The 27,956-nt window shown below is 41.4% G+C and overlaps 2 protein-coding genes across 3 annotated transcripts in view; both read left to right on the top strand.

The window, feature by feature from the left end:
- SLC25A30 (solute carrier family 25 member 30) overlaps window positions 1-7,779 on the top strand; it is a 37,252-nt gene extending 29,473 nt beyond the window's left edge. The window contains exon 11 of the mRNA XM_061434554.1: window positions 1,653-7,779. The gene's annotated coding sequence lies outside the window, so the exon portion shown is untranslated. The remainder of the gene's footprint in view (window positions 1-1,652) is intronic.
- Window positions 7,780-11,568: 3,789 nt separating this feature from the next.
- Window positions 11,569-27,956, top strand: part of COG3 (component of oligomeric golgi complex 3) — a 61,381-nt gene continuing 44,993 nt past the window's right edge. Inside the window, exons 1-7 of one of the 2 annotated variants that reach the window (XM_061434550.1) lie at window positions 11,569-12,086; window positions 21,313-21,459; window positions 22,964-23,025; window positions 23,994-24,159; window positions 24,926-25,000; window positions 26,177-26,269; window positions 26,963-27,088. In XM_061434550.1, the coding sequence (XP_061290534.1) occupies window positions 11,910-12,086; window positions 21,313-21,459; window positions 22,964-23,025; window positions 23,994-24,159; window positions 24,926-25,000; window positions 26,177-26,269; window positions 26,963-27,088 (846 nt within the window). In that variant the 5' untranslated portion in view covers window positions 11,569-11,909. The remainder of the gene's footprint in view (window positions 12,087-21,312; window positions 21,460-22,963; window positions 23,026-23,993; window positions 24,160-24,925; window positions 25,001-26,176; window positions 26,270-26,962; window positions 27,089-27,956) is intronic. The other variant, XM_061434549.1, reaches the window with a different exon arrangement.

The following is a 27,956-nucleotide window of genomic DNA, read 5'->3' on the forward strand; positions in this document are numbered from 1 at the left end:
TGTTTTTCAATTTTTCCTCCTTTTAAAGGCTGAGCAATAGTTTTGTTATGCACATATGCCACGGTTTGCTTATTCATTCATCCATCAATGAGCACTTGGGCTGTTTGCATGTTTGAGCTATTATAAATCATACTGCTATAAATATGAATGTAGTAATGTCTCTCTGAGACTCTGCTTTCAGTCCTTTTGATTATATACCCAGAAGTGGAATTGCTGGATCATATGGTAATTGTATTTTTAATTTTTTTAAGAACTCCATACTGTTTGCTACAAGGGCTGTACTATTTGACATTCTGACCAACAGTGCCAAAGGGTTCCACTTGATCCACATCCTTGCTAACACTTCTTGTTTTCTTTTCTTTTTTTTTAATGGTAACTATCCTAACAGATGTGAGGTGTTATCTCATTGTAGTTTTGATTTGCATTTCCCTAATAATTAGTGGCGGAGAAGGCAATGGCACCCCACTCCAGTACTCTTGCCTGGAAAATTCCATGGAGGGAGGAACCTGCCAGTCCATGGGATCACTGAAAGTTGGACACGACTGAGTGACTTCACTTTCACTTTTCACTTTCACTTTCATGCATTGGAGAAGGAAATGGCAACCCACTCCAGTGTTCTTGCCTGGAGAATCCCAGGGACGGGGAAGCCTGGTGGGCTGCCGCCTATGGGGTCGCACAGAGTCGGACACGACTAAAGCGACTTAGCAACAGCAATAATTAGTGGTGTTGAGTATCTTTTTTTTGCTGTTCTTGTTGTCCATTTGTATATCTTTGGAGAAATGTCTATTCAAGTTCTTTACTTGTGTTTGAATTGGGTGGTTCGGTCTTTTTGTTGAGTTTTGGCAGTTCTCTATATGATTCTAGATATTAATCCCTTACGAGATATATGATATGCAAATCTTTTCTCCCATTCTGTGGGTTGCCTTTTTACTCTTTGATAGTGCCTTTTGCTAAACGTTATAAAACTTAATGAAGTCCAGCTTGCTTCTAAGGGCTTTATTGCTTTATGGTCTTACATGTAGGTCCTTGGTCTATTTGGAGATAATTTTTGTGTATGGTGTTAGATAAGGGTCCAACCTCCTTTCTGTGTGTGTGGATACTCAGTTTCCCCATTACCATTGAAAAGACTGTCCTTTCTCCATTGAATAGTTTTGTCAAAAATCATTTCAATATATATGTGAGGATATATTTCTGTATCTTCATGGGTCTATCTATGCCAGTTCCACAGTTTTGATTACTGTGGGTTTGTATTCAGATTTGAAATCAGGAAATGTGAATCCTGCAGTTTTATTGTTCTTTTTCGAGATTGTTTTGGCTTATTTGGGTTCTTTGAGGCTCCATATGAATTTTAGGATGGGTTTTTCTGTTTTGCAAAAACCATCATTGGGATTTTGATAAGATTGCATTGAACCTGTAGATTTATTTGGGTAGTATTGATATTTTAATAATATTAAGACTTAAAAGCCATGAACATGGGATGTATTTCCATTTATTTGTGCTTTACTTTCATTTGTCTCTAAGTATTTCTCATTTCCCTTGTGACTTCTTTACTGATACCTTGTTTGAGAGTGTGTTGTTTAATTTCCACAATTTTGTGAGTTTTTCAGTTTTCCTTTAGTTACGAATTTCTCACTTTATCTCATTGTGACCAGAGACCCTTCACAGAGACTCAAGCAAGAAGCAACCTGAAGTTCTTCTCTAAGAGTGATGAAAGAGGACTTCCTTGGTCCAGTGGTTAAGAATCTGCCTGCCAATGCAGGCGGCACGGGTTTGATCCCTGGTCAGGGAAGATTCCACGTGCCACGGGGCAACTGAGCCTGTGTGCCACAACTCCTGTGCCTGAGCTCTAGAGCCCGCAAGCTGCAGCTCCTGAAGCCCTTGTGCCGAGAGCCTGTGCTCTGCAACTAAAGAAGCCGTTGCAGTGAGAAACCTGCCTGCCGCAACTAAAGAAAGCCCAGCTGAAGCAAGAAAGACCCAGCATAGCCAAAAATAATAAATACTTTTTTAAAAAGAGCGATAGAAGAGACTGTGGAGTTTGAATCAGGCCTGGAAAGGGTCCAGCAATTTGGTTATGACTACAAATGGCTGAGTGCTCCTCCGTTCTCAACCAGGGAGGTCTTTTCTGCATCCTGGGTGAGATCCAGCCTACCTTGTACTTCCCCTTGTTAAAGGATGATTTTCAGGAAAATGTAAAAGCATGATTCGTACAAATATAAATTAATGAAACGAAAGGAGTGAAACAGGGAAGAAGTCTCAAAAAATGTCCAAGCAAATTAAAAATATAGCCAGATTTTTAGAAAACTACAATATTTTGGAAATCTTTATGACTGAAGAACATCATTGGACTTAAATAGGTAGGCAGTTTGCCTTTAAATCCTGATGTGACTTCTTTCCCCCAAGGTTCCTAATTAAAGAAAAAAAATTTTAGCTAGTTTAAAAAAATTAATTCAATGAGAGGGAATTTGTTCAATACTGAGAGTTTGAAGCCTATACTTGTATTGATTCATTTTTAAAGAGCAATAAAGTTTGTGTAAGATAAAAAATAGACAATTCTTTGAAGAGAGCAATAGTAAACTGTAAAATAGATCTTAAGAAATTTCTCTGTATACAGCTTGAGACAAGGAGATGGGAAATATGAAAGGTTAAGAAGATTGGGGGATAGAATGAAAAGGTTGTATTTGGACAAGTTCCCATCAAGAAGCAGACTTTATGTAAAGACTTGAATGAAGTTAAAGAGACTGACCTTGGTTGTTAGAAAACCTGGATATGAGCAGTGGTGGGAAATGGTTACCACCCCTAAACTTGAAGAAGCAAGGCTGGGAAATCAAGTTATTTTTTAGCACCATAATATAATAATGCTTTTTATTCCATTTCTTTAAATTTTATTGCTAGTAAACATGCAGTTCATAGCTTTTTGAGGTTGAAATCTTGGCAAGTAGTTATGTCTTTATTAAAAATATGCCTTGATTCTAAATTGGAAGCTGGGGGACCGTATGTCTGATCTAAGAAAGCAATTCTGTTGTGAAATAAAGCCTAACTTACTATTTAAGTAAATTGTCCAGATTTAAAGTGATTTATACAGATCACTGATGTGTGAATAAGAAACTGATACAGTGAGTAAGCAAAGAAATAATTTGAAAAGGCAAACAGATCTTCAAATACTTGTTGAAGCTATAAAAACCAACACTAAGAGAAGTGATTCTCATAATAAATTAAGGATCGTGTAGGAAGAAATTCAACAGTTTCAAATTACCATGCTCTGAAAAATGCAAGAGGGAGTTGCAGACAGGCGGGTGCCATAAGAATATTTTCTTTCAAATGATCTCATCTTGTTACTTCATTGTAAGCCATGGAGTGAACGCATAAATCTGAGAAGCCTGATGTTTAATCCATGCTCCTCACCAATGCTCTGATTTAATGTTTTGGCACTTAAAGCTCACCTACTGGGTAAAGTAAGGAACAGGTGAGAGGAGCTTGATGCTACAGCATCAGCTGTTTTTGCAATGTTACATTATTGGCTGGGATCTTTGGCAGTGGTCAGATTTTAGTCACCGAGTGGGGCTGACCGAGGCGAGACCTTGAGGTAGATCAGAAGGAGGATTTGGGATCTGTATCTCCCATCTCCTCCGCGTTCTCCTCCTATCCTTGATCTGGAACACCCGTGACTCTTGTCCCATGGACAGTTTTCCATTTCCTGGGGCCTATTCTAAGACATTAACGGATGAAAAGTCTTAAGAAGCAAAGATGCAGCTTTAGAATGTTTAGTTACAGACATTTATAGTACGTAATAGGGACATTCACCATTATCTGTGCCTTTAGAGCAGCAGGATATAATGTGTGGCATTTTTTTTTTTCTTCTTTTTTTTGCTACGATGCCTGGCAAGCAGGATTTTAGTTGTGTGATCAGGGATCGAACCCATGCCCCCTGCTATGAAAGTTGGAGTCTAAGACACTGGACCATTAGGGAAGTTGCTTTGTGGTGTTTCTTGAACCAAAGCCTTTGATCAGTGTTTTTAATGTGTTTTCATTTCATATACATATATGTATACTTTTTTTTATGAATCAAGAGCATGATTGTTTTAGGATTGCCACATGATTTCAGCTTCTACCCCACCTCCCTTGCTATTTTAATTAAGCTATAGAAGAACAGGGATTGATTTATATGCAAATGGTATGTACAAGCTAGATTTAGAAAAGGCAGAGGAACCAGAGTGAATTGCTAACATCCGTTGGATCATAGAAAAAGCTAGAGAATTCCAGAAAAACATCTGCTTCATTGACTATGCTAAAGCCTTTGGCTGTGTGGATCACAACAAACTGGAAAATTCTTAAAGAGATGGGAATACTGGACCACCTTACCTGCCTCCTGAGAAATCTGTATTTCTCAGGAGGTCAAGAAGCAACAGAACCGAACATGGAACAACAGGCTGGTTCCAAATTGGGAAAGGAGTACATTAAGGCTGTATATTGTCACTCTGTTTATTTAACTTATGTGCAGAGTACATCATGCGAAATGGCGGACTGGATGAACCACAAGCCAGAGGCTTATGAAACAAACCCTCCAAAGAGACCCCAGGCCGGGATGCTGATGCTCTCCAGTGGCCACCTGGGATCCAGCTTCTGTGGCAAGGACGGGAGTATCCCCAGGCAGCCTGGTACAGATACGTGGGGTCCTAGTCGCTATTCTGGCCAGAAAGGAGTGGGCCCTGCATGGCTGTCTCGGTGTTAGGGTGAGCCGGCCACTGGCACTGGAGCCCCCCTGCACCCGCCCACCTGCTGCGGCCACCCGGAGGCGCACGTGCAGACTTGGAGGAGGGGAAGGAAGGGAAGCCAGACCACAGAAACCACGGGCAGCCCTGGCTGGCCCTGGAGGCTCACCCACAGTTGTTCTTTAGCAAGCTCACAACCCAGTAAGGAAGTTGGGGCTGGGAGAGGTGAAGCAAAAGTGGCAAAAATTTTTTTCTCCTCCTCCTGTTTCAAGTTTACAGTTCAATTCAACAAAATGCCAGTCACATTTGATAAAAATCTGCAGATGAAAAATTTAAAATGCAGGATCTAGGTTATTTCAGGTGGATATCTGCCTGTTATGCCATGACATAATCATGAAGGTTATTTAATTTGAAAAAGAAGAGATGTGTTTTTGCTTTTTGATTGTTTTGTTTTTAATCATCAGAAACAAACAAAACATCCCTCATTTACCAACCAGGCTGTTTATTTTAAAACAGAAGGCTGGAGAGCATATTTCCACCCAGGAGAGTCCTCCAAAGGTGACCAGTACCCCCTCTCCCCACATCCGGCCGAGAGAAGAAGGAAGGGATCTACTTTGGAGGTGGGGACAACCACTTTAGACCTGTGTCAGGGTTCGGTTATTTTAGATTTACTGCTAGGACATATTTACATGTTTTACACCATAACCTACTGGTCCCTGGCAGGGAGTCACAAGCTGAATGAGCAACACGTGGGGAATTAATACCAGCAGAGGCCAGTGGAGGTGGCTTCCAATTCTTGGTCAATCCCCTGAGGTCCAAGTCCTTCTAGCTTTCCTTTCTTTCCTCTACAGTTGGCCCAGCTGTTGCTCAATTTCCAGGCTGCTGTGGTGTTTATGCTCAGAGAAGGCAATGGCAACCCACTCCAGTGTTCTTGCCTGGAGAATCCCAGGGACGGGGGAGCCTGGTGGGCTGTTGTCTATGGGGTCGCACAGAGTCTGACATGACTGAAGCAACTTAGCAGCAATAGCAGCAGTGGTGTTTATACTCATGTTCTTAATTTCAGAAAACAGTCACAAATCCCTTTCAGGAAACTTCCTTTCCTCTACCCTTTTCTGAAAGACTCCTCAAACCATTGCCTTATGTATTTTGGCCACACTGTGCCATGTAGGAACCCCAAGGACTGAACTCGTGACCCCTGCAGTGGAAGCGTGGAGTCTTAGCCAGTGAACATCAGGGAATTCCCTGCAATATATATATCCCACAACCTAACTTGTCTCTGCTTCTTTATGGCAGGTCCCCAAATAGTTGCACATGTGTGTAGAACTTTATGGGTTCTCAATGGAACACTAATTAGGGACTTCTCTGGTGGTCCAGTGATTAGGACTCCACAATCCTTGGTCAGGGAAGTAAGATCCTGCAGCACAACCAAAGCAAAAAACAAAAAACACTGCCCATTCTTAACTACTCCCATTAAGAAGGGGGTCAGACCCTCCCCTTGAATCTGGCCTGACTAAAGTGACTCACTTGGCAGAGTGCAGCAGAAATGACCTTCTGTGACTTCTGATGCAAGGTCAGAAGAAGCTGGAACAATCTCTTCAAGCCTTGAGTCACATCCAAATACTCTGAGGTCTTCACGTATGAGTGGCCTAATGGAGAGACCCTGTGGCTCCGGACATGGTGAACAGAAAGGAGTCTTTTCTGATATGCCCTCTAGAAATTCCTGACCTGCAAGATTATGAAAGATAATGAAGCAGTGGTTCATGTGGGGCATGATTTTGGGGTTTGTTAGGTAGCAATAGATAATAGGAACTAAACCATTCCCTCTGTTGAAAAATATTTAAGCTGTGTCCGTTTTTTTCCCACAAAATTATCCTATGTATGTACTTTTTTGTGTTTAATATGTAAAAATTTCTCAGGATAGATTCTCTTATAAAATTGCTGGATCAAAGGGCTGTCTTCTCTTTCCATTTCTCTGGCCTGTGCTTTGTTAGGTGTTGGCAAGTTTCCCTCTAGAAAAGAGTGTATAAAAGTGGCCTTTTCCTTCAACTTCCCAAATATCTTTGAGGTCTCACCTCATCATCTTGTGTTTCATTTATTTACATTTAAATGGGAGAAAAACCTGCCTTACTTACAGGGTTTCGATCAAGAGGTCAAAAGGGAAATTTGAATAACTTTATAAATGAAAATGTCATCTACGACGGTATGGGACCTTGGTCACTTGGGGATGAGACTCCTGTGATCTCATCTTTGTCATTTTCCCAAGATCAGTTCAGTTCAGTCATTCAGTCATGTCTGACTCTTTGAGACCCCATGGACTGCAGCATGCCAGGCTTCCCTCTCCATCACCAACTCCTGGAACTTGCTCAAACTCACGTCCATTGAGTCAGTTTCCCATCCAACCATCTCATCCTCTGTTGTCTCCTTCTCTTCCTGCCTTAAATCTTTCTCAGCATCAGGATCTTTTCTAATGAGCCAGTTCTTTGCATCAGGTGGCCAAAGCATTGGAGCTTCAGCTTCAGCATCGGTCCTTCCAGTGAATATTCAGGACTGATTTCCTTTAGGATGGACTGGTTGGATCTCCTTGCAGTCCAAGGGACTCTCAAGAGTCTTTTCCGACACCAAGGTAGCCTTTGCAGCCCTGTCTTCTCATTTCTGTTTTTCATGCACACACATTGTGTGAATATATAGTGTGTGCATCTGTGTGTGCTCAGTTGCGTCTGACTCTTTACAACCCCATGGACTGTAGCCCGCCAGGGTCCTCTGTCAATGAGATTTCCCAGGCAAGAATACTAGAGGCTGCCATTTCCTTCTCCATGTGAATACATATGTGTGCGTTATACATACATGCATATATACACATATATGGGATATGAATGTTTATCAATTTGAGTGATTTTATGGAAACATCAATACTTGAATCAAATAAATATATTGTTAAAAATTACAGTAGAGAGAGTTCCCTGGTGGTCTAGTGGCTAGGATTTGGAGCTTTCACCATTGTGACTTGGGTTCAGTCCCTGGTTGGGCAACTGTGATCCTGCAAGCTGTGAGGTGAGGGGCACCACCCCCCCCCCCCAAAAAAAAATTACGGTAGCAAAGCTTGTCATGGCATCTAGTGCATCTGGGAATAGGCTAATCAGCAGTTGGAAATAGGAAGAAATTTGACTTGTGATATAGAGTATAAAAGTGGATCCATTATAGGAAATTTGTACTTTTTCTGGAGGTGGGGGGGCCACTAGATAGTATTTGCTCATACAGAAAAGAACACTACAGTATGAAGCAGAATTCAGCATATTATATTCCACACTCTCCACTGAATTTTGAGCAACTAGTGCATTGTTCCGGAGAAGGCAATGGCACCGCACTCTAGTACTCTTGCCTGGAAAATCCCATGGACGCAGGAGCCTGGTAGGCTGCAGTCCACACGGTCGCAAAGAGTTGGACATGACTGAGCAACTTCCCTTTCACTTTTCACTTTCATGCATTGGAGAAGGAAATGGCAACCCACTCCAGTATTCTTGCCTGGAGAATCCCGGGGACGGGGGAGCCTGGTGGACTGCCATCTATGGGGTCGCACAGAGTTGGACGTGACTGAAGCGACTTGGCAGCAGCAGCAGCATGATTATGGGGCTTCCCTGGTGGCTCAGCGGTAAAGAATCTACCTGCAGGGGGCTCGGGTTTGATCCTTGGGTTGGGAACGTCCCTTGGAGAAGGAAATTGCAACCCACTCCGGTATTCTTGCCTGGAGAATCCCATGGACAGAGGAGCCTGGTGGGCTACAGTCCACTGGGTCGCAGAGTCGGTCACAACTTAGTGACTAAACAACAACCACAATAACAAAGCATGATTATGGGTTTAGGAAAATCTGCAATATAAACACATTTGTGAGAGAAGATGCCTCTGAAGGAGGATTTGGCCTCTGAAGGATAATACTTGGTGAAGAATTATCATCGCAAAGCTCAACAGGATAAACTTCATTTCTGATATTTTTGTAATCAGCCTGGCCTGAAAAGGAGGAAGTGTGTTTTAGGTATACTAATTAAACAAACAAAAAACCCCTTAACTTAGATGTAAAACTCACTGGGAAAAAAAAAGGAAAAGAAAGTAATTATTAATAATTCTAACCATCTGTGAATATTTGGGGAGTGTTTCCTTTGGTCAACAGTATGATACACTATTTCATTCTCAGTTTTATCATTTCTCCAAAGAGATACACATTTGTTACAGCACAAGAATTTTAACTCTTTAAAATATTCATATATTTATTTGGCTGCAGTGGGTTTTAGCTGTGGCATGTAGGATGTGCTAAGTGTGGAATCTTAACTGCTAGACCACCAGGCAAGTTTTAACTCTTGACGATGATATAATTTTCAATTCAGTTCAGTCGCTCAGTCATGTCCGACTCTTTATGACCACATGAACCGCAGCACGCCAGGCCTCCCTGTTCACCACCAACTCCCGGAGTCCACCCAAACCCATGTCCATTGTGTCGGTGATGCCATTTTAGACTTTAGAAAACTGCAAAAGTGCTACAGAGTTCAGATGTGCCCTTCATCCAGCTTCACCTTGTGTTACCATCTTACATAACCACATTATGTATAACCATCAAAGCTGGGAAATTACTTTGGTACACTACTGTTACCTAAACCATAGGGCTTATTTTTTTGTATAGTTTTCCCCTTTTGTCCCAAGATCCAATACAGGCTCCCACATTGCATCTACTTGTCAAGTCTCTCTCACCCCCTAAATGTAACAATTCCTCAGTCTTCCTTCTCATTTATGACTTTGACTTTTTTTTGTTGTGTTTTGATTTTGACACTTTTGAAGACTACTGATGAGCAGTTTTGTAGGATGTCTGTCAGTTTGAGTTTGTTTGATGTTTTCTCATAATGAGAATGTGGTTTTGCATTTCCGGCAAGAATATCACAAAAGTGATACTATGTCCTTCTTCATCTATCACATTAGGAGTTTCATGGTGATGACTTGACCTTGATCACTTGGTTAAGGGGCTGTCTTCCAGGTTTCTCCACTGTAGTTTTTACAGCCAGCCTCACCTCCCCCCATGAATAAATATCTTTGAGAGATCCTTTGATACTATGCAAATTTCTGTATCTCCTCAAACTTTGACCCACTAATTTTAGCATCCTTAGATTTTTCCCTGCTTTTTAATTATTGCTGTGATATCCTTAATGATTTTTCCCCTCGGTCTTTCTATGTTTATTGGTTGAAATTCTTTAGTAAAGTGGAGTCTTTTCTCCCCTATTTATTTATATCAGTGTGAACTCATAGGTATTTATTTTATTCTATAGGTTACAGTCAAATACTATCATTTATTTTGTTGCTGAAAATAAATGGCAGAACAGCTTTCCAATTATACATCTGTGTCGTGAATTATTGATCCAGTTCTTCAATGCTGGACATTTGAGTGGTTATTTGATACTATTTATGATGTCTGATATGCAGATGACACCACCCTTATGGCAGAAAGTGAAGAGGAACTAAAAAGCCTCTTGGTGAGTTAAAAGAGGAGAGTGAAAAAGTTGGCTGAAAGCTCAACATTCAGAAAACGAAGATCATGGCATCTGGTCCCATCACTTCATGGGAAATAGATGGAGAAACAGTGGAAACAGTGTCAGACTTTATTTTTTGGGCTCCAAAATCACAGCAGATGGTGATTGCAGCCATGAAATTAAAAGACGCTTACTCCTTGGAAGGAAAGTTACGACCAACCTAGATAGCATATTCACAAGCAGAGACGTTACTTTGCCAACAAAGGTCCATAGTCAAGGCTATGGTTTTTCCTGTGGTCATGTATGGATGTGAGAGTTGGACTGAGAAGTTGGCTGAGTGCCGAAGAATTGATGCTTTTGAACTGTGGTGTTGGAGAAGACTCTTGAGAGTCCCTTGCACTGCAAGGAGATCCAACCAGTCCATTCTGAAGGAGATCAGCCCTGGGATTTCTTTGGAAGGAATGATGCTAAAGCTGAAACTCCAGTACTTTGGCTACCTCATGAGAAGAGCTGACTCATTGGAAAAGACTCTGATGCTGGGAGGGATTGGGGGCAGGAGGAGAAGGGGACGACAGAGGATGAAATGGCTGGATACCATCACGGACTCGATGGACTTGAGTTTGAGTGAACTCCGGGAGTTGGTGTTGGACAGGGAGGCCTGGTGTGCTGCGATTCATGGGGTACAAAGAGTTGGACACGACTGAACGACTGAACTGAACTGAACTGAACTGAATGATGTCTGATCGGAGAAGGCAATGGCAACCCACTCCAGTACTCTTGCCCGGAAAATCCCATGGACGGAGGAGCCTGGTAGGCTGCAGTCCATGTGGTCGCTAAGAGTCGCATATGACTGAGCGACTTCACTTTCACGCATTGGAGAAGGAAATGGCAACCCACTCCAGTATTCTTGGCCTGGAGAATCCCAGGAGCCTGAGAGGCTGCCGTCTATGGGGTCACACAGAGTCAGACACGACTGAAGCGACTTAGCAGCAGCAGTAGCAGCATAATGTCTGATTTTGGAGGAGGACCCGGCAACCCACTCCAGTATTCTTGCCTGAAGAATCCCCATGGACAGAGGAGCCTGGCAGGCTACAGTCCATGGAGTTGCAAAAAGTTGGACACGACTGAAGCGACTTAGCGTGCATGATGTCTGATATACCTAAGCCTTTGAGTTTTTATGTTTCATAAATTAGGTTTCTAACAGCGGAATTTTGAATGTTGGAAAAGCTGTGGTAACTCAACACGCCAACACGGAAATCATAATCCACAGTTTAAGGTGCTGTGAGCTGAGAGAGGTAGCAGATCCTGGAGCTCAGTAAGGCCCCTGCCGGCAGGGTCACGGAACACAGTTGTCAATAACGACACGTAACAATAAAGTTATTGATGTTGAGATAGGGACTTCCTGTAGGGGCAAGTCTATTTCCGTTAGGGCCTAGCGCCTTCGTCCTGTCGGTCTACATCCCAACCGGAAATACTTGTACCCCGTCGAAAGCCACGTCGGTCCTGGACTCAGTCCCGCCCACGCAGGGGAAGGAATCGCTTCCGGAGTCAGGGTGGTCTGGCTCGCCCAGCCCCGCCGCCGGTGCCGCGCTGGAAGCCTCAGCGCTCCCGGAAGTGGCCCGGGCCTCTCTGTGTCTCTCTCGGGGTCCCCACCTCCCCGCTGCTGCTGAGGGCCACTGGGGAGGCGGCGATGGCGGAGGCGGCTCTGCTGCTGTCTCTGCCAGAGGCAGCGGCGGAGCGGGACGCTCGGGAGAAGCTGGCTCTGTGGGATGGGAGAGCGGACACGACGGCGCCGCTGACCGACCGGCAGACGGACTCGGTGCTGGCGCTGAAGGCGGCTGCCGAGGCCCTGCCCGTGCCGGCCGAGGTGAGGCGACGGCGGGAGCCGGGCTGGGTCAGCTCCGTGGGCGCGTCCGCCGACGCCCGCCCTGCAGACCCCCGCCCGGGGTCTCTGCCCTGCTTCCCGGGCGCGGGGACGGCTCCAGTGGGCGAGGCCGCTCCCCTTCCAGGGCTGTCAGGCCTCTCGCTGCCCGGGACCGCCGGCGCTGCCCCGCGGCGCGGGCCGGTTGGCCGGGAGCTTTGCCCCGGGTGTCCCTGGGGTCACCGAGCCCGAGTCCTGCCGCCCACCCTCTCCCGGAAGGAGAGCGCGGCGAACCCGAAGTGCTTCGCTTTCAGGACAGCCTCCTGTTGGTGTTTGTTTGCCACCTTAATGAATAACTCGGCTTCCTTTTCCCTAGGGGCGCCTGGGGAAGACCAGAGTTAGTCCGGGGTGACAGTTTTCATTCATCGCACGTTGATCTGTTGAGCTCTCGAATCAAGTGCAGGTCGTGTTTATATTTGACTTACAGCAGAGCAATAAAAATGTTTTTCTTTGGAAGCTAGGTCAGTACATTATTAGATAATGCTGGTTTTCGGTTTTAGTGTCCACGTTTCTAACTACCAGTTTGGGGTGCTATGCATTTTACTTTCTGTGTGATTCAGTTCAATTAATTATAATAACAAGAAGTACCTTTCATGAGTTGTCAGACGTTTGACAAACTTTTTCTGGCTTTGGGGGCCAGGTTCAGAAGGTCATTTTATTTGCACCCATAGTTACTTTTGATGTTGGAAGCCTTGTTTTCACACGTTGGTGTCCAAAGGCAGGTGGAGTTTAGCGATTTAAGCTTTTAGAGGGTAAGAACTTTGGTTTGAAAATTCTCACTTAAACTGTCTCATGCTTTGCAGTAAAATACAGGTGTTCTTTCTTGGGTTTTTCTGTCCACCTGTATAAGTCTGTGCTGAAAGTGGGTTTGAAATAAATAAAGAAGCAGGTAGACATTTGCTTTGGCGTTGCCATCAAAGCCTATTATGCTCGGGGAATAGAAGTTTGCTCTGTAAATATTTCAGTCTGTTTATAATTGGATCTGGCCTGTTACCAAAGCAGTATGCTTGGACATCACAGTACCTTTGGCAAACTGTGTTCCATAAGAAAAGTGACCCAACTTGTTTCTGTTGTCTTGGGTCACAAACTATTATTCCCATTAAGCATGAGGGAGAGGGGTTGGAGAGAAGTAAATGGAATCTCTTCATTTTCATCCTGTTATGTGATATTCTTGCAATATAATGCCTACTGTTAGTAGGCAGTCATTTAACATATATTATGTGCCTAACTGAGGGCTGAAAGATAAGAAAGACAAGATCCCTGCCTTATAGAGCTTACAGAATTATGGTGATTATGAATATGTGAAAAAAGAGCGAAGAAGGTAAGTTCAAGGGGTGGTCCAGGATATAGAGGAAATAAAACAGGATGGTATGACACCAAGGAATGAGGTATGTATGCCCTTTCAGATAAGATGCCTTCCATCTTATCTGAAACTAAGTAGAGAACTCATGTTGGAAAACAAGAAGCCAGCGTTGTAAAGACAAGAAAAGTAATCTAGCTGGAGGAAAAGGCAATGTAAAGTCCTGGGTAGGTAGAGTCTGACAAGATCAAAGGTTCAGTGAGGGTCTTCTGCTGTGTGCAGTCTCAGTGTTGGCTTCCTGTGAGAATCAGATACCACCCTGTCATTTACCCATCCTGAAACCTGTGAGGGGGATTTCTCATTGCTCGTCTGCTTTCAGTAGCCCTCTTTTCCCTTCATGTGTCGGACGGGAGACTTGGATGTGCATGTGTGTGCTCAGTCTCATCTGACTCTTGGGGACCCCGTGACTGTAGCCCGCCAGGCTCCTCTGTCCATGGGATTCTCCAGGCAAGAACACTGGAGTGGGCTGCCATCTCCTCCTCCAGGGGATCTTCCTGACCCAGGGATTGAACCTGGGTCTCCTTCATTGGCAGGTATATTCTTTACCACTGAACCACCAGGGACTACTGAAATTGAATTTGTTAACCCTATTGTCACTCTTTTAACATTGGCAGTGAGAAAGAATGCCTCAGTTTTTATTTTGTCCAACCAGGGTATCTGTAAAGGATTTTCTGTAGCATTTTCCAATTTTCAGAATATAAATTGTTTCCTGAACAGCAGGAACTGAGCAAGTTAGTTGACTAGTAAAAGACCAGCTGCTGCTGCTAAGTCGCTTCAGTCGTGTCCAACTCTTAGCGACCTCATGGACTATAGCCTACCAGGCTCCTCCATCCATAGGATTTTCCAGGCAAGAGTACTGGAGTGGGTTGCCATTGCCTTCTCCGAAGAGACCAGCTAACTTTCAATAAATATCATAAAGCTGTTAATAACTTTCTTTTCTATGAAAGTGAACTAGTCTTTTCTTGGAAAGGAGTTACACTTTTTAAGTTGGTGTTAAATAAGAAAATTTGTGGTAGAGTGTTAGGTAGACTGGTTTCTTGTAGCTAGAGCATATTTTTTAGTCATGAGAGCCTTTTTCTTTCTGCCGAGTTTAGTCATTCTGGATAAAATGCCGAGATGATTTACCCTATAAGTTACCTGTAATTGACTGTTAGAGGTGTTTTCCTAAAGGTTTTGTGACCTTAGATTGATACTTCTCTGATGGGGATGATATGTGCCTCTCAGGGTATGTGAGAATTAAATCATGTATGTGCATACAGCAAACTGCCTGTCAGTATTGTATTATATATGTGCTTTTCTCCCCAAATGATTTGTACCTTAAAAGAACAGGCTAGGATCTTATGATCTTGAGCTGATGTAGGTGTCACTCAGACCAGAGGTTAGAAAAGAAGGAGTTAGGTGCCTTGAGGAAGGTTCTGAGTCTCCATCTGTACCTCTTCAATGATTTGCTCCAAGCAGAGTTGATAATGTCAGGTTTCATTTAGGGAATAAATTCATTACATTGATTACAAAAGTGATTTTCTCTAACCCAAAACTGCGCAAGAAAAGTTTGGAGAGAAAGGCATATTTGCTTATTTTTTCCTGGCCCCGCTCAGCTGGTCAGGCAAGGCTTGATAATTTGTAATTAGTATTTGATATGTCAGTGTCCCCGTTCACATACAGTAGCTCTCCTCCGGGCTCGTTCCTCTCTGGTGGTGGATGTCTTCTCCATCCGGACACTGGGACGGTGCACGCGGACCAGAGGTGTCCAGTCGTCTGCTCTCCAGGAGTGAAAGAGCAGCCAGAACAGGAGAGTGGGTGACGCCAGCACACCCTTCTTGATTTCCCCTTCTGTTCCAGGTGCTTTGAGGAGAGAAGACAGCTGGGCAGATGTACCTAACGAGGACATCTTTTGAGAACTTTTCTAAAAACACATTTGTTCATTGTTTCTTTGGCTGCACCAGGTCTTAGCTGTGGCACGTGGGATCTAACTCCTTGACCAGGGGTTGACCCCTGGTTCCCTCCGTTGGGAGTCAGGAGTCTTAGCCAAGGGACCACCAGCAAAGTCCCTCATAACCTCTTGGAAAGCAACTTGTTTTGTGATTCTAAAAACTTCTTAGAAGTGGTTGCAATTCAGCTTCTAGCTTGTTTGGTTTGAGAGAAAATGGTTTTGTATTAGAACGAGGCAACAGGACAGGAAGCCGCCTTCTGCTTCTGATATTTAAAAGTTCTTGTGGTTGGAAAGTAGTCATTTGTGCATGAAGTGATCGAGTAGAATGCTCCTTCATGATTCGGATTATCTCATTTACTCACAACGTCCAGATTACAGATTATATTTGGAGTAACTGTGTAGTACCTTCTCAAGTAGATAGAGTTTTCATATGATTTTATTTTCTAAAGTATATTAGAGGATGCATTCTTGTTGACAGTGGCAGCCAGAGCACACGTGTATGACGCCCCCGGGTCCTTTTGACACGACAGTGTTAGGGCGTGGCACACCCAGAAAAAGTGGTTTCAGTAAATCTGCATCTAAGACTTAATTACCTGACAATACAAATTGTGACAGTCTATAAAAGGGATGGTATATAGGTAACAGAATTTGAGAGTAAGTATAGAAGGAAATATTAAGGGTATTACTTTCACTTTACACCATGGGAGTCAGTAGATAAGACCTTAAATTGATGAATTCAAACACCGTGCTGTTAATCTGTGTTTTCGAGTTATGGAATAACCAACAAAAATACTGAAAACAGTGAACTTTTTAACTCTTGTGGTGATCTGGAATAAAAATATGAATAATTTTTATAAAAGAAAGTTGATACAAATTACAGATAATCTCTTTGGTTCCTTCTGCTTTTAAAAGTTCTCCATTTTACCCTCAAATTCCTTAGAAATATTTCTCAAATTATAAGTGTTATGTACCTCGGAGAAGAATTGAAAGGGCAGAGAAGGGAAGAGGGCAACTTGATTTTCAGGTAATCATTCTAAACTGCTGGACTTGTAAAATAATGCCCTTGTTATAATTTAATGAAAAGAGTTGTGAATTTGAAGTAAGAAAATAAATTCCATCTTTTTCTTACACTCTGTTGAAAATGCTGCATATCAAATGAAAAAGGCAAAGATGTATATATTATACTGCTATTTGGGTTTTTAAAAAAAGGTAAAACTTTTTTTTAAAAAAAGTAAAACTTAAAAAAAAAAAAGGTTTTAAAACTTCCTTTGTATATGCATAAACTGTCTTAGAAAAGCTTGATGAGAAACTAGTTAACATTAGTAGCTCCTGGGGAGGGAACTGGGTGGCTGGGGAACAGGTCCATGGGAAGAAGATGTTTCCTATCATTTTGAATTTTGTGTTTTCTTAACGTCCCCCCTCAACCCTCAGCTGTTGGTGTGCCTGGAGGTGCCCTTTTTTTTCTAGATTTTTAGCTGCTTGATGACACTGGGACCTCAGCTCTCTGGTGGAATATAGTTCGTAGATTGTGTTTTTCTTACTATAAGAGTGCAGCTGCACTCTGTCTAGCCTTTTTATTTCAGCCTAGCCTCCATGTGCTTTCTTGCTTTCTGCTTTTTTTTTTTTTTTTTCCCCAAATCTGTGCCTGATCCACATCTCCCTCCCTTTACCTTCTTGTGTGTATGTTCGTTGCTCAGTTGTGTCTGACTCTTTGCAACCCCATGGACTATAGCCGCCAGGCTCCTCTGTCCATGGAATTCTCCAGGCAAGAATACTGGAGTGGATTGCCATTTCCTTCTCCAGGGGATCTTCCCAACCCAGGGATCAAACCCAGGTCTCCTGCATTGCAGGCAGATGCTTTACCAGTCTGAGCTTTTTAGATAACGTATAAACTGCTGAGAAAATTATGTGTTTGAATGTTGTCATGATCTGTTCATAAATAACTGATAAAGGTCATTTACAGACTATCGTGTTTCCAAGAAGCAGTTCAATTCTGATATATAAACGTACTTACTCCGTAAAGGGAACCCTTTTGCACTGTGACGGGAATGCAAATTGGTGCAACCACTGTGGACGACAGTATGGGGGTTTCTTAAAAGACTAAAAATAGAACTACCATATGATCCAGCAATCCCACTCCTGGGTATACATCAGCAGAAAACTCTTAATTTGAAAAGATACATGCACTCCAGTATTCATAGCACCACTACTTAATAGCCAAGACACAGGAGCAACTTAAATGTCCATCAGCAGATGAATGAACTAAAGAGATGTGGCATATATACAATGGACTAGTATGTAGCCACAAAAAAGAATGAACTAATGCCATTTGCAGCGACATGGATGAAGTAGAGATTATCATACTAAGTCAGGTGAGTCAGACAAAAACAGATGTGGCATGTGGAGTCTAAAAAATGATACCAATACTTACTTACAAAACAAACAAATTCACAAACGTAGAAAACAAACTGGTCACCAAAGGTGGAAGTGGGGGGATAACTAAGGAGTTTGGGATTAACAGGTATTTACTAGTGTATATAAAATAGATGAACAACAAGGTTCTCTGTATAGCACAGAGAACTGTATTCAGTACCTTGTAATAGCCTGTAGCAGGAAAGAATCTGAAGAAAAATTTGTGTTTGTATATAGCTGAACCACTTTGCTGTACATCAGAAACTAACATAGCATTGTAAATCAACCGTACTTCAATACAAATTAATGTTTGTTTACTCTGTTTGTGCTCATCAATAGCGGTGTTGATAATAATAATGTGATAATAGCAGCAGCTCCGATCGCTTGGTTCGCTGTCTGGCGGGCCTCGTGCCCCGTGCGTGGACTGCTGGCTCACACTCTGTGCAGCCGCTCCAGGGAGGCAGCAGTTGTGGTGACTGGAGCGGCTGCACAGAGCGTGAACAGGCGCTCTTAGCTCCCTCTGTCCTCAGAACCGCTCATGGCAGCAGACAGCTGCTGGCCACACTTTAAACTCAAGGTAGAGTCTCACCAGATTCCAGAAACTTAGTTCTTAGTCCTTTTATATGCAGAGATTGTGTCGCCATTCAGCATGAGTTTATATGAACAGGTGATGCCCTTAATACATATTTACATACATCCAAGACCCTCCTGGCTCTTGAGTCAGACTCATTTGTGGGGAGATTGAGGATCAGTCTCCTTCCTGAACTTTTTTTTTTTTCTCTGTGCAGCTTCCCAGGGATCCAAGAAGTCTGCTTTCTCACACTTGTGTTTTCTTGTTTTTGCAGTGGTCCCATACAGATAATTTAATTTCTATATTGAATGAATGAAAAATGCTCAGTTGTGTCTGACTCTTGGCAAGGACTGTAGCCACCAGGAATTTGTCCATGGAATTTGCCAGGCAAGAATGCTGGAGTAGGTTGCCATTTCGTTCTCTAGGGGATCTTTCCGACCCAGGAATCGAATGTGTGTCTCCTACACCTCCTTCATTCAGTTCAGTTCAGTTTAGTTGCTCAGTCGTGTCCAACTCTTTGCAACCCCATGAACCGCAGCACACCAGGCGTCCCTGTCCATCACCAACTCCCAGAGTCCACCTAAACCCATGTCCATTGAGTCGGTGATGCCATCCAACCATCTCATCCTCTGTCATCCCATTCTCCTGCCCTCAGTCTTTCCCAGCATCAGGGTCTTTTCCAATGAGTCAGCTCTTCACATCAGGTGGCCAAAGTATTGGAGTTTCAGCTTCAGCATCAGTCCTTCCAATGAATACCCAGGACTGATCTCCTTTGGGATGGACTGGTTGGCTCTCCTTGCAGTCCAACAGACTCAAGAGTCTTCTCCAACACCACAGTTCAAAAGCATCAATTCTTCGGTGGTCAGCTTTCTTTATAGTCCAACTCTCACATCCGTACATGACCACTGAAAAAACCATAACCTTGACTAGACGGACCTTTGTTGGCAAAGTAATGTCTCTGCTTTTTAATATGCTGTCTAGGTTGGCCATAACTTTCCTTCCAAGGAGTAAGCGTCTTTAATTTCATGGCTATGGTCACCATCTGCAGTGATTTTGGAGTCCAGAAAAATAAAGTCAGCCACTGTTTCCCCATCTATCTGCCATGAAGTGATGGGACTGAATGCCATGATCTTAGTTTTCTGAATGTTGAGCTTTAAGCCAACTTTTTCACTTTCCTCTGACTTTCATCAAGAGGCTCTTTAGTTCTCTTTCTGCCATAAGGGTGGTGTCATCTGCATATCTGAGGTTATTGATAATTCTGGCAATCTTGATTCCAGCTTGTGCTTCCTCCAGCCGTGTTTCTCATGATGTACTCTGCATGTAAGTTAAATAAGCAGGGTGACAATATACAACTGTGACATACTCCTTTTCCTATTTGGAACCAGTCTGTTGTTCCATGTCCAGTTCTGCATTAGCAGGTGGATTTCTTGACCACTGTGCCACCTGGTGGTCTGTGGAAGTCCGTCATTAACTTAGAAATACTTAGATATTAAGTAACTTGCCCACTGTAACATCTCATAAGTGAGCAGGAGCAGGGAATTCCCTGGTGGTCCAGTTATTAGGACTTTGTGCTTTCACAGCTGAGGATGTGTGTTCGATCCCTGGTGGGGGACCTAGGCTCCCAAAAGCTGCATGACTGGAAAAATAGGGAGCAGGAGCAGGGTTCAAGGCAGGCTGTGCTATAAAGTGCTTTATTTACCATGGCTGAAAGGACAGCTCCACGTGAACCCGGGTACAAAATCCCCTACATTTAAAGGGTCGTATTTCTAAATTAATGATGGTGCATTTTGTATCTCCCTTATTTTATTTTAGCTTTGAAAAGAAAATACTGCCTTCAGATGAAATTTCTGTATCTAGAGAAATAGGAAGCAATTTCCTAAAACCTTGGATTAAGGTCTTCTATTGCTAGACTTCAGGTGTCATGCCCTAAGGGCTGAAAACTGGGCTTGAAAAGAAACAGTTGGGGCTTTTTTACCTTCCCCAGCAATCACACTCCGCCCCCTTCTCCCCCCAGCCCTTTTAGGTCTAAAAACAGCCTGCCTGTGTGACTCTAGGTAAATGAACACCGGGACTATCTTTAGTAATGGAGAACTAGACAGTATTCTGGGTCTGATGGCATCAAAGTGAGGCGCTCAGGACTCTGATGGGACACTCTGAAATTCTTTCTCTTCAGTTGTAATTTTAGAATCGGTCAGCCGGAAGATGTGGGTGAAGCCTGTCAGCTGTGTGGAGGTAGTGGCAGGAGGTACAGCTGTGGCCCTTGATTTCTGGGTGTGCTTTGTCTTCTGCTGGTTGGGTTAAGGAGGTTAGTCTTCCATGCTGATGCCTGAGAGGGCCTGCTGCTTTCGTTAGCACACAGGCTTTGCCTTTGGTGCTAGTTCACCAGAGGCTCCAGTAGGAGAATGTGTGCAAATTAGTACAGATTCACCACCAGTTTTCAAAAGGTAAGCCTAAAACTTTACTAGTGGGATATTGGTATCCTGTTGACATTTTGAGACTAGCGTTTAATATGTGTGTGTGTGTGCTCAGTTGCTCAGTCGTGTCTGGCTCTTGGCGACCCCAAGGACTGTAGCCTGCCAGGGTCCTCTGTCCATGGAATTTTCCAGGCAAGAATTCTGGAGTGGGTTGCCATTTCCTCCTGCAGAGGATCTTCCCAACCCAGAGACTGAACACACATCTTTTGTGTTTCCTGTGTTGGGAGGCAGATTCTTTATGGCTATGTCACCATAGAGAGAGCCTAACTATAAGTGTTAGTATTATATGGCACTTACTAACCTTAGATGATTTAATGGAAAACATTTCTTCTCTTTCAGACATACTGAGATGGACTACCAGTCTTGAGTTAAGTTCAGAGAATTTTCAATTTATTTGAATCTCTTTGTGGCTCTCTTTTTTCAAGCTCCCTATTGAAGATTTATGCAGTTTACCCTCCCAGTCACTGCCCATTGCACAGACTTCAGTGGTGCCCGAATCTACAGAAGACATTCTCTTGAAGGGATTCACGTCCTTAGAAATGGAAGAAGAAAGAATCGAAACTGCACAGCAGGTGAATGGCAGCTTTTTCTTCTAAGAATATTTAGTGTTTTAAATGTTTCAAGAGAGGGCTAATAAAGGCCCTAATTAAAACTTTTGATCTTTTAAAATTGTAGTTAAAATCTTTCTAGAATTTTTGTGCGTGTGTGTGTGGGAGAAGGATGTATTATATACAGCAAGTAAGGAAAACACCAGGGATCTTTCCCAAAGCAGTATCTCTTTCTAGAACAGTCTTGATTTTGTGATTTTTGTGTTAGTGATGGCTATTTCTTAAGTGTCTTAAGTGAACCTGTTGCCCATTTGTATTTGCAGTACAGATAAAAATATGATATTCCAAGTTGATAGAGTTTTATTATATTTATTAAGGTTTTGATATTTTATGCCTTTTTGACCTCCTCCCAGTGTGTGTCTGTATTAATGTGTGCCCTCCCACCCCAGCATGCGTGTGTGCTCACATGGACATACACAGACCTGCCCCCACTTGTTGCTAGGTAATTTCTTTCTTAAAAACCTCAGTATTCTCTTTAGACGGAAGCTTATGGTTATTTTTCAGTAATTTAACATACGTAATCTGTTGTTTTTTTGCTTATTTTTACTTGTTCCCAACTATAAATTTAAATCAACTATAACTTCAGTTTAAAAAAAAAAACCAAAGCTGAGGCGGTTACCAGGTGAAACGTGGAGCGAACGTGCTGAGGTGCACACACACTTAGTCGGGAAAGGCAGTGCTGCAGAGTGGTGAAAAGCTCTCGCTCTTGAGTTGGGCCAACTTGGATCTGAAAGTCACCTCCATCTCTTATCATCAGGGTTCAGTGAACGAAAGCGTACTTGGCAAGTGTAATGTCTTAGGAGAATAAAGCATACCTTTGACTTCAGATCCCACCTGAGAACTGTAGAAGATCATCTTGCACCATGTCTGTGAATTTATTTGGAGTATTTGAGAAAAAAATCTGGATTAAATTTGCACTTGCATATCTCTCTTTAAATTAAAAAAATCTAATATATTGAGTTATAATTTACATATAATGAAACTGTACTCATTTTAAGTATACAACTTGATGGTGGGCCTAGAATTCAAATCCAGGTTTAGTTGATGCAAAAGCTATGTTTTTAAACCACTGCTTTATATTATTTCTGAGCTTATATTCTCACAATTATTATTAGATAACAATATTAATATTTAACCAAAGCCTTATGTTACCTACTCATATTAGGCAAATTAGCAGGTAGGCAATAACCTCTTGGGAAGAAATATTTATTCCTGTTAACACATATTGTCTTGTTAATACTCTTTATTATTTGACTCTGAACGTGGCCAGTGTTTTTAAGATACTTTGTTTTCCCTAGCATATACACACTGACCATGCAATAAATTATCATCACCTGGCTTAAAACTTTTAATGTCTGAGCCCCAAACAATACGACTTAGTGTCTGCCCTTCTGACTTGCTGTTTAGCATGTAGCCACTCTTTATTTTGTTGTAGTTTTATTGACAACGTAATACTCTATTTTTCCAGTTTTTCTCATGGTTTGCAAAGCTACAAACTCAGATGGATCAGGACGAAGGAACTAAATATAGGTATGTGGCTCTCATTTGTTGGCTATCCTGGTTTTTAGATCATCTGAAGTGTTTCATAATCTGTGTCTTTAGATAAAATTAAGGTACAAAGAAAACTTGAACAGTCACACGTTCTTTAAGGGTAGGTAGAGAAGATGTAGGTCATTACAACTGGTAGCGGGAGTTGCATGATTAAAAGAAAAGTCAGTTAGCAGGTTAGGAGGGAGACACTGATTTTTAGATAACTTGAAATGAAGTGGGAGTTGTCAGGAACCCTGCTGTCTTTTCTTTAGAGGGAGAGACCCAGGAGACTGGGGTGGCCGCTGGGCTGCGCGGGTGCTGTGTTGTTTGTGTGTATTCGCGGCATGGAGGAAGTGACTTATGATCTCTAGCTGATTTGCCGGCTCTGAGTTGAACATTAGCATTCATTTAACATTAAGTGACGACTGTTGCTAGGCACTGTATTAGGCTCTTTTATGTATGATTCCATTTAGTCTTCATAGCAGCATTATCCCCATTTTACAAATAACTGAACTCGGGCCTGGAAATATTGAATCCTTGCGTAATGTTATGGAGACTTGGGCAGAGCTGGGACTTGGACTCACGTCTTCCAAGTCCAGAATTCTTCCCGTGACTTAGTCCCTCAAAGGCAGGCTTGACCTGAGGGATGGACCTGCTTGATGACTTTGGTGTCCCAGTCTTTGAGAGCTGAGCCCATGATTTATTGACCTGCATGTGAAAAGCCAGTTTATGGCTGCAAGGCTGATGCCTTTTGTTGCTCATAGTTTCAGTCATTTTCCTCCTTAAGCATTGAAACAGTTTGTGACATAGTTTTTGCTACATTTCTGAATTAGTAAATGTTTGTGACTAGGTCAGACTTTCCTTCTGAAAGGCAAGCATTTGGGGGAAAAACAAGATTTTGTTGTTTATTGTCTATGCTTATTGGGGGAAAATATTATTGCCAATCCCCTTTTGGTTCTGTTTTCTAGACAGATGAGGGATTACTTGTCTGGGTTTCAGGAGCAGTGTGATGCTATATTGAATGATGTAAACAGTGCTCTTCAGCATCTGGAATCATTGCAGAAACAGTATCTTTTTGTGTCCAATAAGACAGGAACCCTACATGAAGCCTGTGAACAGCTCCTGAAAGAGCAGGTAATTTGGAAGAAGAGAGAATGTCAGTGACTGTATTTAATATTTTTAAATAGATGAATATAATTTAATTCTGATTTCCTTAATTTTGAACACTGCTCTGTAAGAGACTTGCATTTGTAAGCATACAAATGGTTACTTTGACAGCCTGCTTTTAAGCTTGTGGGAGCAGGGGCCCTGGCAAGCTCTCGTATGTTTTGAGCTGTTAGGTCTCAGTACAGTTTCAGAGTGAAGAGGATATATTTGTTTGCTCTCTCTGCTTTTTATTATTGACACTTTATTTTTGGCCACGCTGCGTGGCTTGCAAGATGTTCCCTGACCAGGGATTGAACCCCCCAGCCTTGGCAGTGAAAGCACTGAGTCCTAACCACTGGACCACCCGGGCATTCCCTGTTGACACTTCAAGCAAGAGTGTAGTAATGGTGGGGTTTATGGAATGATGGACAGATCTAGATCGCACTTAAACTTATGACTTAAAAATAGAATATTTAAGTTCCTATATTTATCTCAGATTTCTCTGTGTATTTTGTATGATTTTTAAAAGGCAACGCTTTGTTATTTTGTAAAAAGGTCTTATATAATTTACTGTAAGAATCATTGCTTATTTTAGCCCATTATTGCAGAAATCTTTGGGCATTATTGTGAGACTATATATATCTAATATAAACCTGTATGACTGATATAAACCTCTTCAATGTAATTTTGAGACTGGAGTGTTGATTCCTTTATTCTTGTAGTAATTGATTTTTCTCTTTTAAAAAACTGCAAGTCGGAACTTGTTGATCTGGCTGAAAACATTCAACAAAAACTTTCCTATTTTAATGAATTGGAAACTATTAACACAGTAAGCATTGTTTTTTTATCTATTTTCCCCTCCTGAGTATAATCTTTAAACTTATAAATTGGCTTGAGTGATATTTTTAACTTAACAGTTTGCTTGTTGTTAAGGTATTCCTATTTGTGGCTGATAGACATACCATTACCAGTTCAGATTTTTTCCACATATGATTTAAATAATAGTTCTTTTTATATTGTATTATAGTTATTAAAATCTCTTTTTTGGTTAACTCTTAATAGTATCTTATTTGCAAGCTGTGATGTTTATAAGAAGAAATATTCCATTTTAAATGTTTCTGTGGTTGTGTTTCTATAATATTAATTAAAGCATTTCTTAAACTAATCTCATGTTTAGTTTGAGGAAAAGTATAGCCCTCTTAAAGCATTCTTGTATCCCAAAGAGATCGTCACAATAAGGACTGCTGTGTAAATTATATTTTTCTGTGCTCTGGCTCATAAATTAATTATAACTGCATATACATCATGTTATTAAAATTATTAAAAGTAATCTTAATTATTAAAGTTCTTTGAGAGAGAAGTAAAAACGGTAGCCAGTTAACAGTGGAATACATTGACAAACTATTTGTATATCAAGATTAGAAATAATTGATTTTATATTTTATATATATTATATAGCTTTATATATTTTAATAAGTAATCCCTCATCTGTCTAGAAAACAGAACCAAAAGGGGATTGGCAATAATATTTTCCCCCAATAAGCATAGACAATATATAAATATATAAATATATATATTAAATATATATATATATAAATAAAATATATATTACATTAAATATTAAATATCATGTTTATATAATGTTACCTCTATTTATACTCATATTACTTGTGTATGTTTACTTACATTTTACTTTCATAGTATGACTGCTAAACATAATGTTTTAACTTTGAGAAAATCACCATTCTTTGAAATGTGAAAATTTATGTTTTAAAGTACTAGAAAATGAAAAATCTAGGTTCTTGATGTATTACTTTAATGTAACTGTACAATGGGGGATAAAATGTTTGCTAATTCATGAAGAGCTCCATTAAAGCTCATTAGGAATAAACTGAATTCAATCCATATAATTTTTAATTTGTCCTCTATTGTATTGTTACACATGGGCTGCATTTGAGGCTATTTTTTGACTCTTAAAATGTAAAATATTTTTTTTCCCTTAAAGAAATTGAATTCTCCCACGTTGTCTGTGAATAGTGAAGGATTTATACCTATGCTGGCCAAGTTAGATGATTGTATAACATACATATCATCTCATGTAAGTCATGGTATTTCTGTATGTTTTAAAGAAATCTTGACATCTCTCTTACATCACTTCTTATGCAATAATTATTTCTTCCTAAGGGAAAATACATATCTGTAATATACTTGAAGAAAAATTGTGGTAAATTCTTATTCACTTTCAGTAGTGATGTAAAAAAGTGTTGTACTTTCAGCTGCTCTGGAAGCCCCTGAAGTAGAAAAAGGGTCTGGCGGACACAGCTTTATCCCATCTAAGAGGGCTAGTGATTTGTTTAGATTGTTGACTTCCTATTTTGCTAGGTACTTCATTGAAAACAAAAATTATTACTTGGCAGGGGAAATGAAAGGACAAGCCCTTTGATGTAATCACCATCTCTTTCTGTCCACTGAGGATTTATAACTTTATATATTCACCCAACTCCAATCCTTTTCCTAGTTGGGCCTCACATATTAGCCTTGAGGTCTGTGCGGTACTGAAAATATATTTTGCTAAAAATGGCTAATATTTATTGAGCCCTGCTTTATGTCAGGCACAGGGAATTTGGCTATGACCAAGAAAGTCATAGTATTTGTCTTCAAGGAGTGTATGACCTACATAAGACCTGCCTTTGAACTTTCTGTATAGCTTTGCATAAAGGTTGGTTTTCATTAAATGTTTGCTTTGTTAATGTTTCTTTCATATTTATAAATCTTTCCATTTCCTTTACAGCCGAATTTTAAAGATTATCCTGTATATTTACTGAAGTTTAAGCAGTGTCTTTCTAAAGCTTTGCACCTCATGAAGACATACACTGTGAACACACTACAGAACCTCACAAATCAGTTATTAAAAAGGGTGAGTTAACTGGTGAGGTGGGGGGGGGGGGGTTTGATTCGTTTATTTTCCATAACCTTAGTCTGAATACATAGAAGAACTATACAGAAAAGATCTTCATGACCCAGATAATCACAATGGTGATTAACCTGGAGTGCAAAGTCAAGTGGGCCTTAGGAAGCATCGCTATGAATACAGCTAGTGGAGGTGATGGAATTCCAGTTGAGCTATTTCAAATCCTAAAAGATGATGCTGTGAAAGTGCTGCACTCAATATGCCAGCAAATTTGGAAAACTCAGCAGTGGCCACAGGACTGGAAAAGGTCAGTCTTCATTCCAATCCCAAAGAAAGGCAATGCCAAAGAATGCTCAAACTACTGCACAATTGCACTCATTGTATACGCTAGTAAAGTAATGCTCAAAATTCTTTAAGCCAGGCTTCAACAGTACGTGAACTGTGAACTTCCAGATGTTCAAGCTGGATTTAGGAAAGGCAGAGGAACCAGAGATCAAAGTGCCAACATCTGTTGAATCATCGAAAAAGTAAGAGAGTTCCAGGAAAACATCTACTTCTGCTTTATTGACTATACCAAACCTTTGACTGTGTGGATCACAACAAACTGTGGAAAATTCTGAAAGAGATGGGAATACCAGACCACCTGAGCTGCCTCTTGAGACATCTGTATGCAGGTCAAGAAGCAACAGAATTGGACATGGAACAACAGACTGGTTCCAAATCAGGAAAGGAGTATGTCAAGGCTGTATATTGTCACCCTGCTTATTTAACTTCTATGCAGAGTACATCATGAGAAATGCTGGGCTGGATAAGCACAAGCTGGGATCAAGATTGCTGGGAGAAATATCAGTAACCTCAGATATGCAGAAGAAAC

The sequence above is a fragment of the Bos javanicus genome, chromosome 12 (assembly GCF_032452875.1).
Source record: "Bos javanicus breed banteng chromosome 12, ARS-OSU_banteng_1.0, whole genome shotgun sequence".
NCBI lineage: Eukaryota > Metazoa > Chordata > Mammalia > Artiodactyla > Bovidae > Bos > Bos javanicus.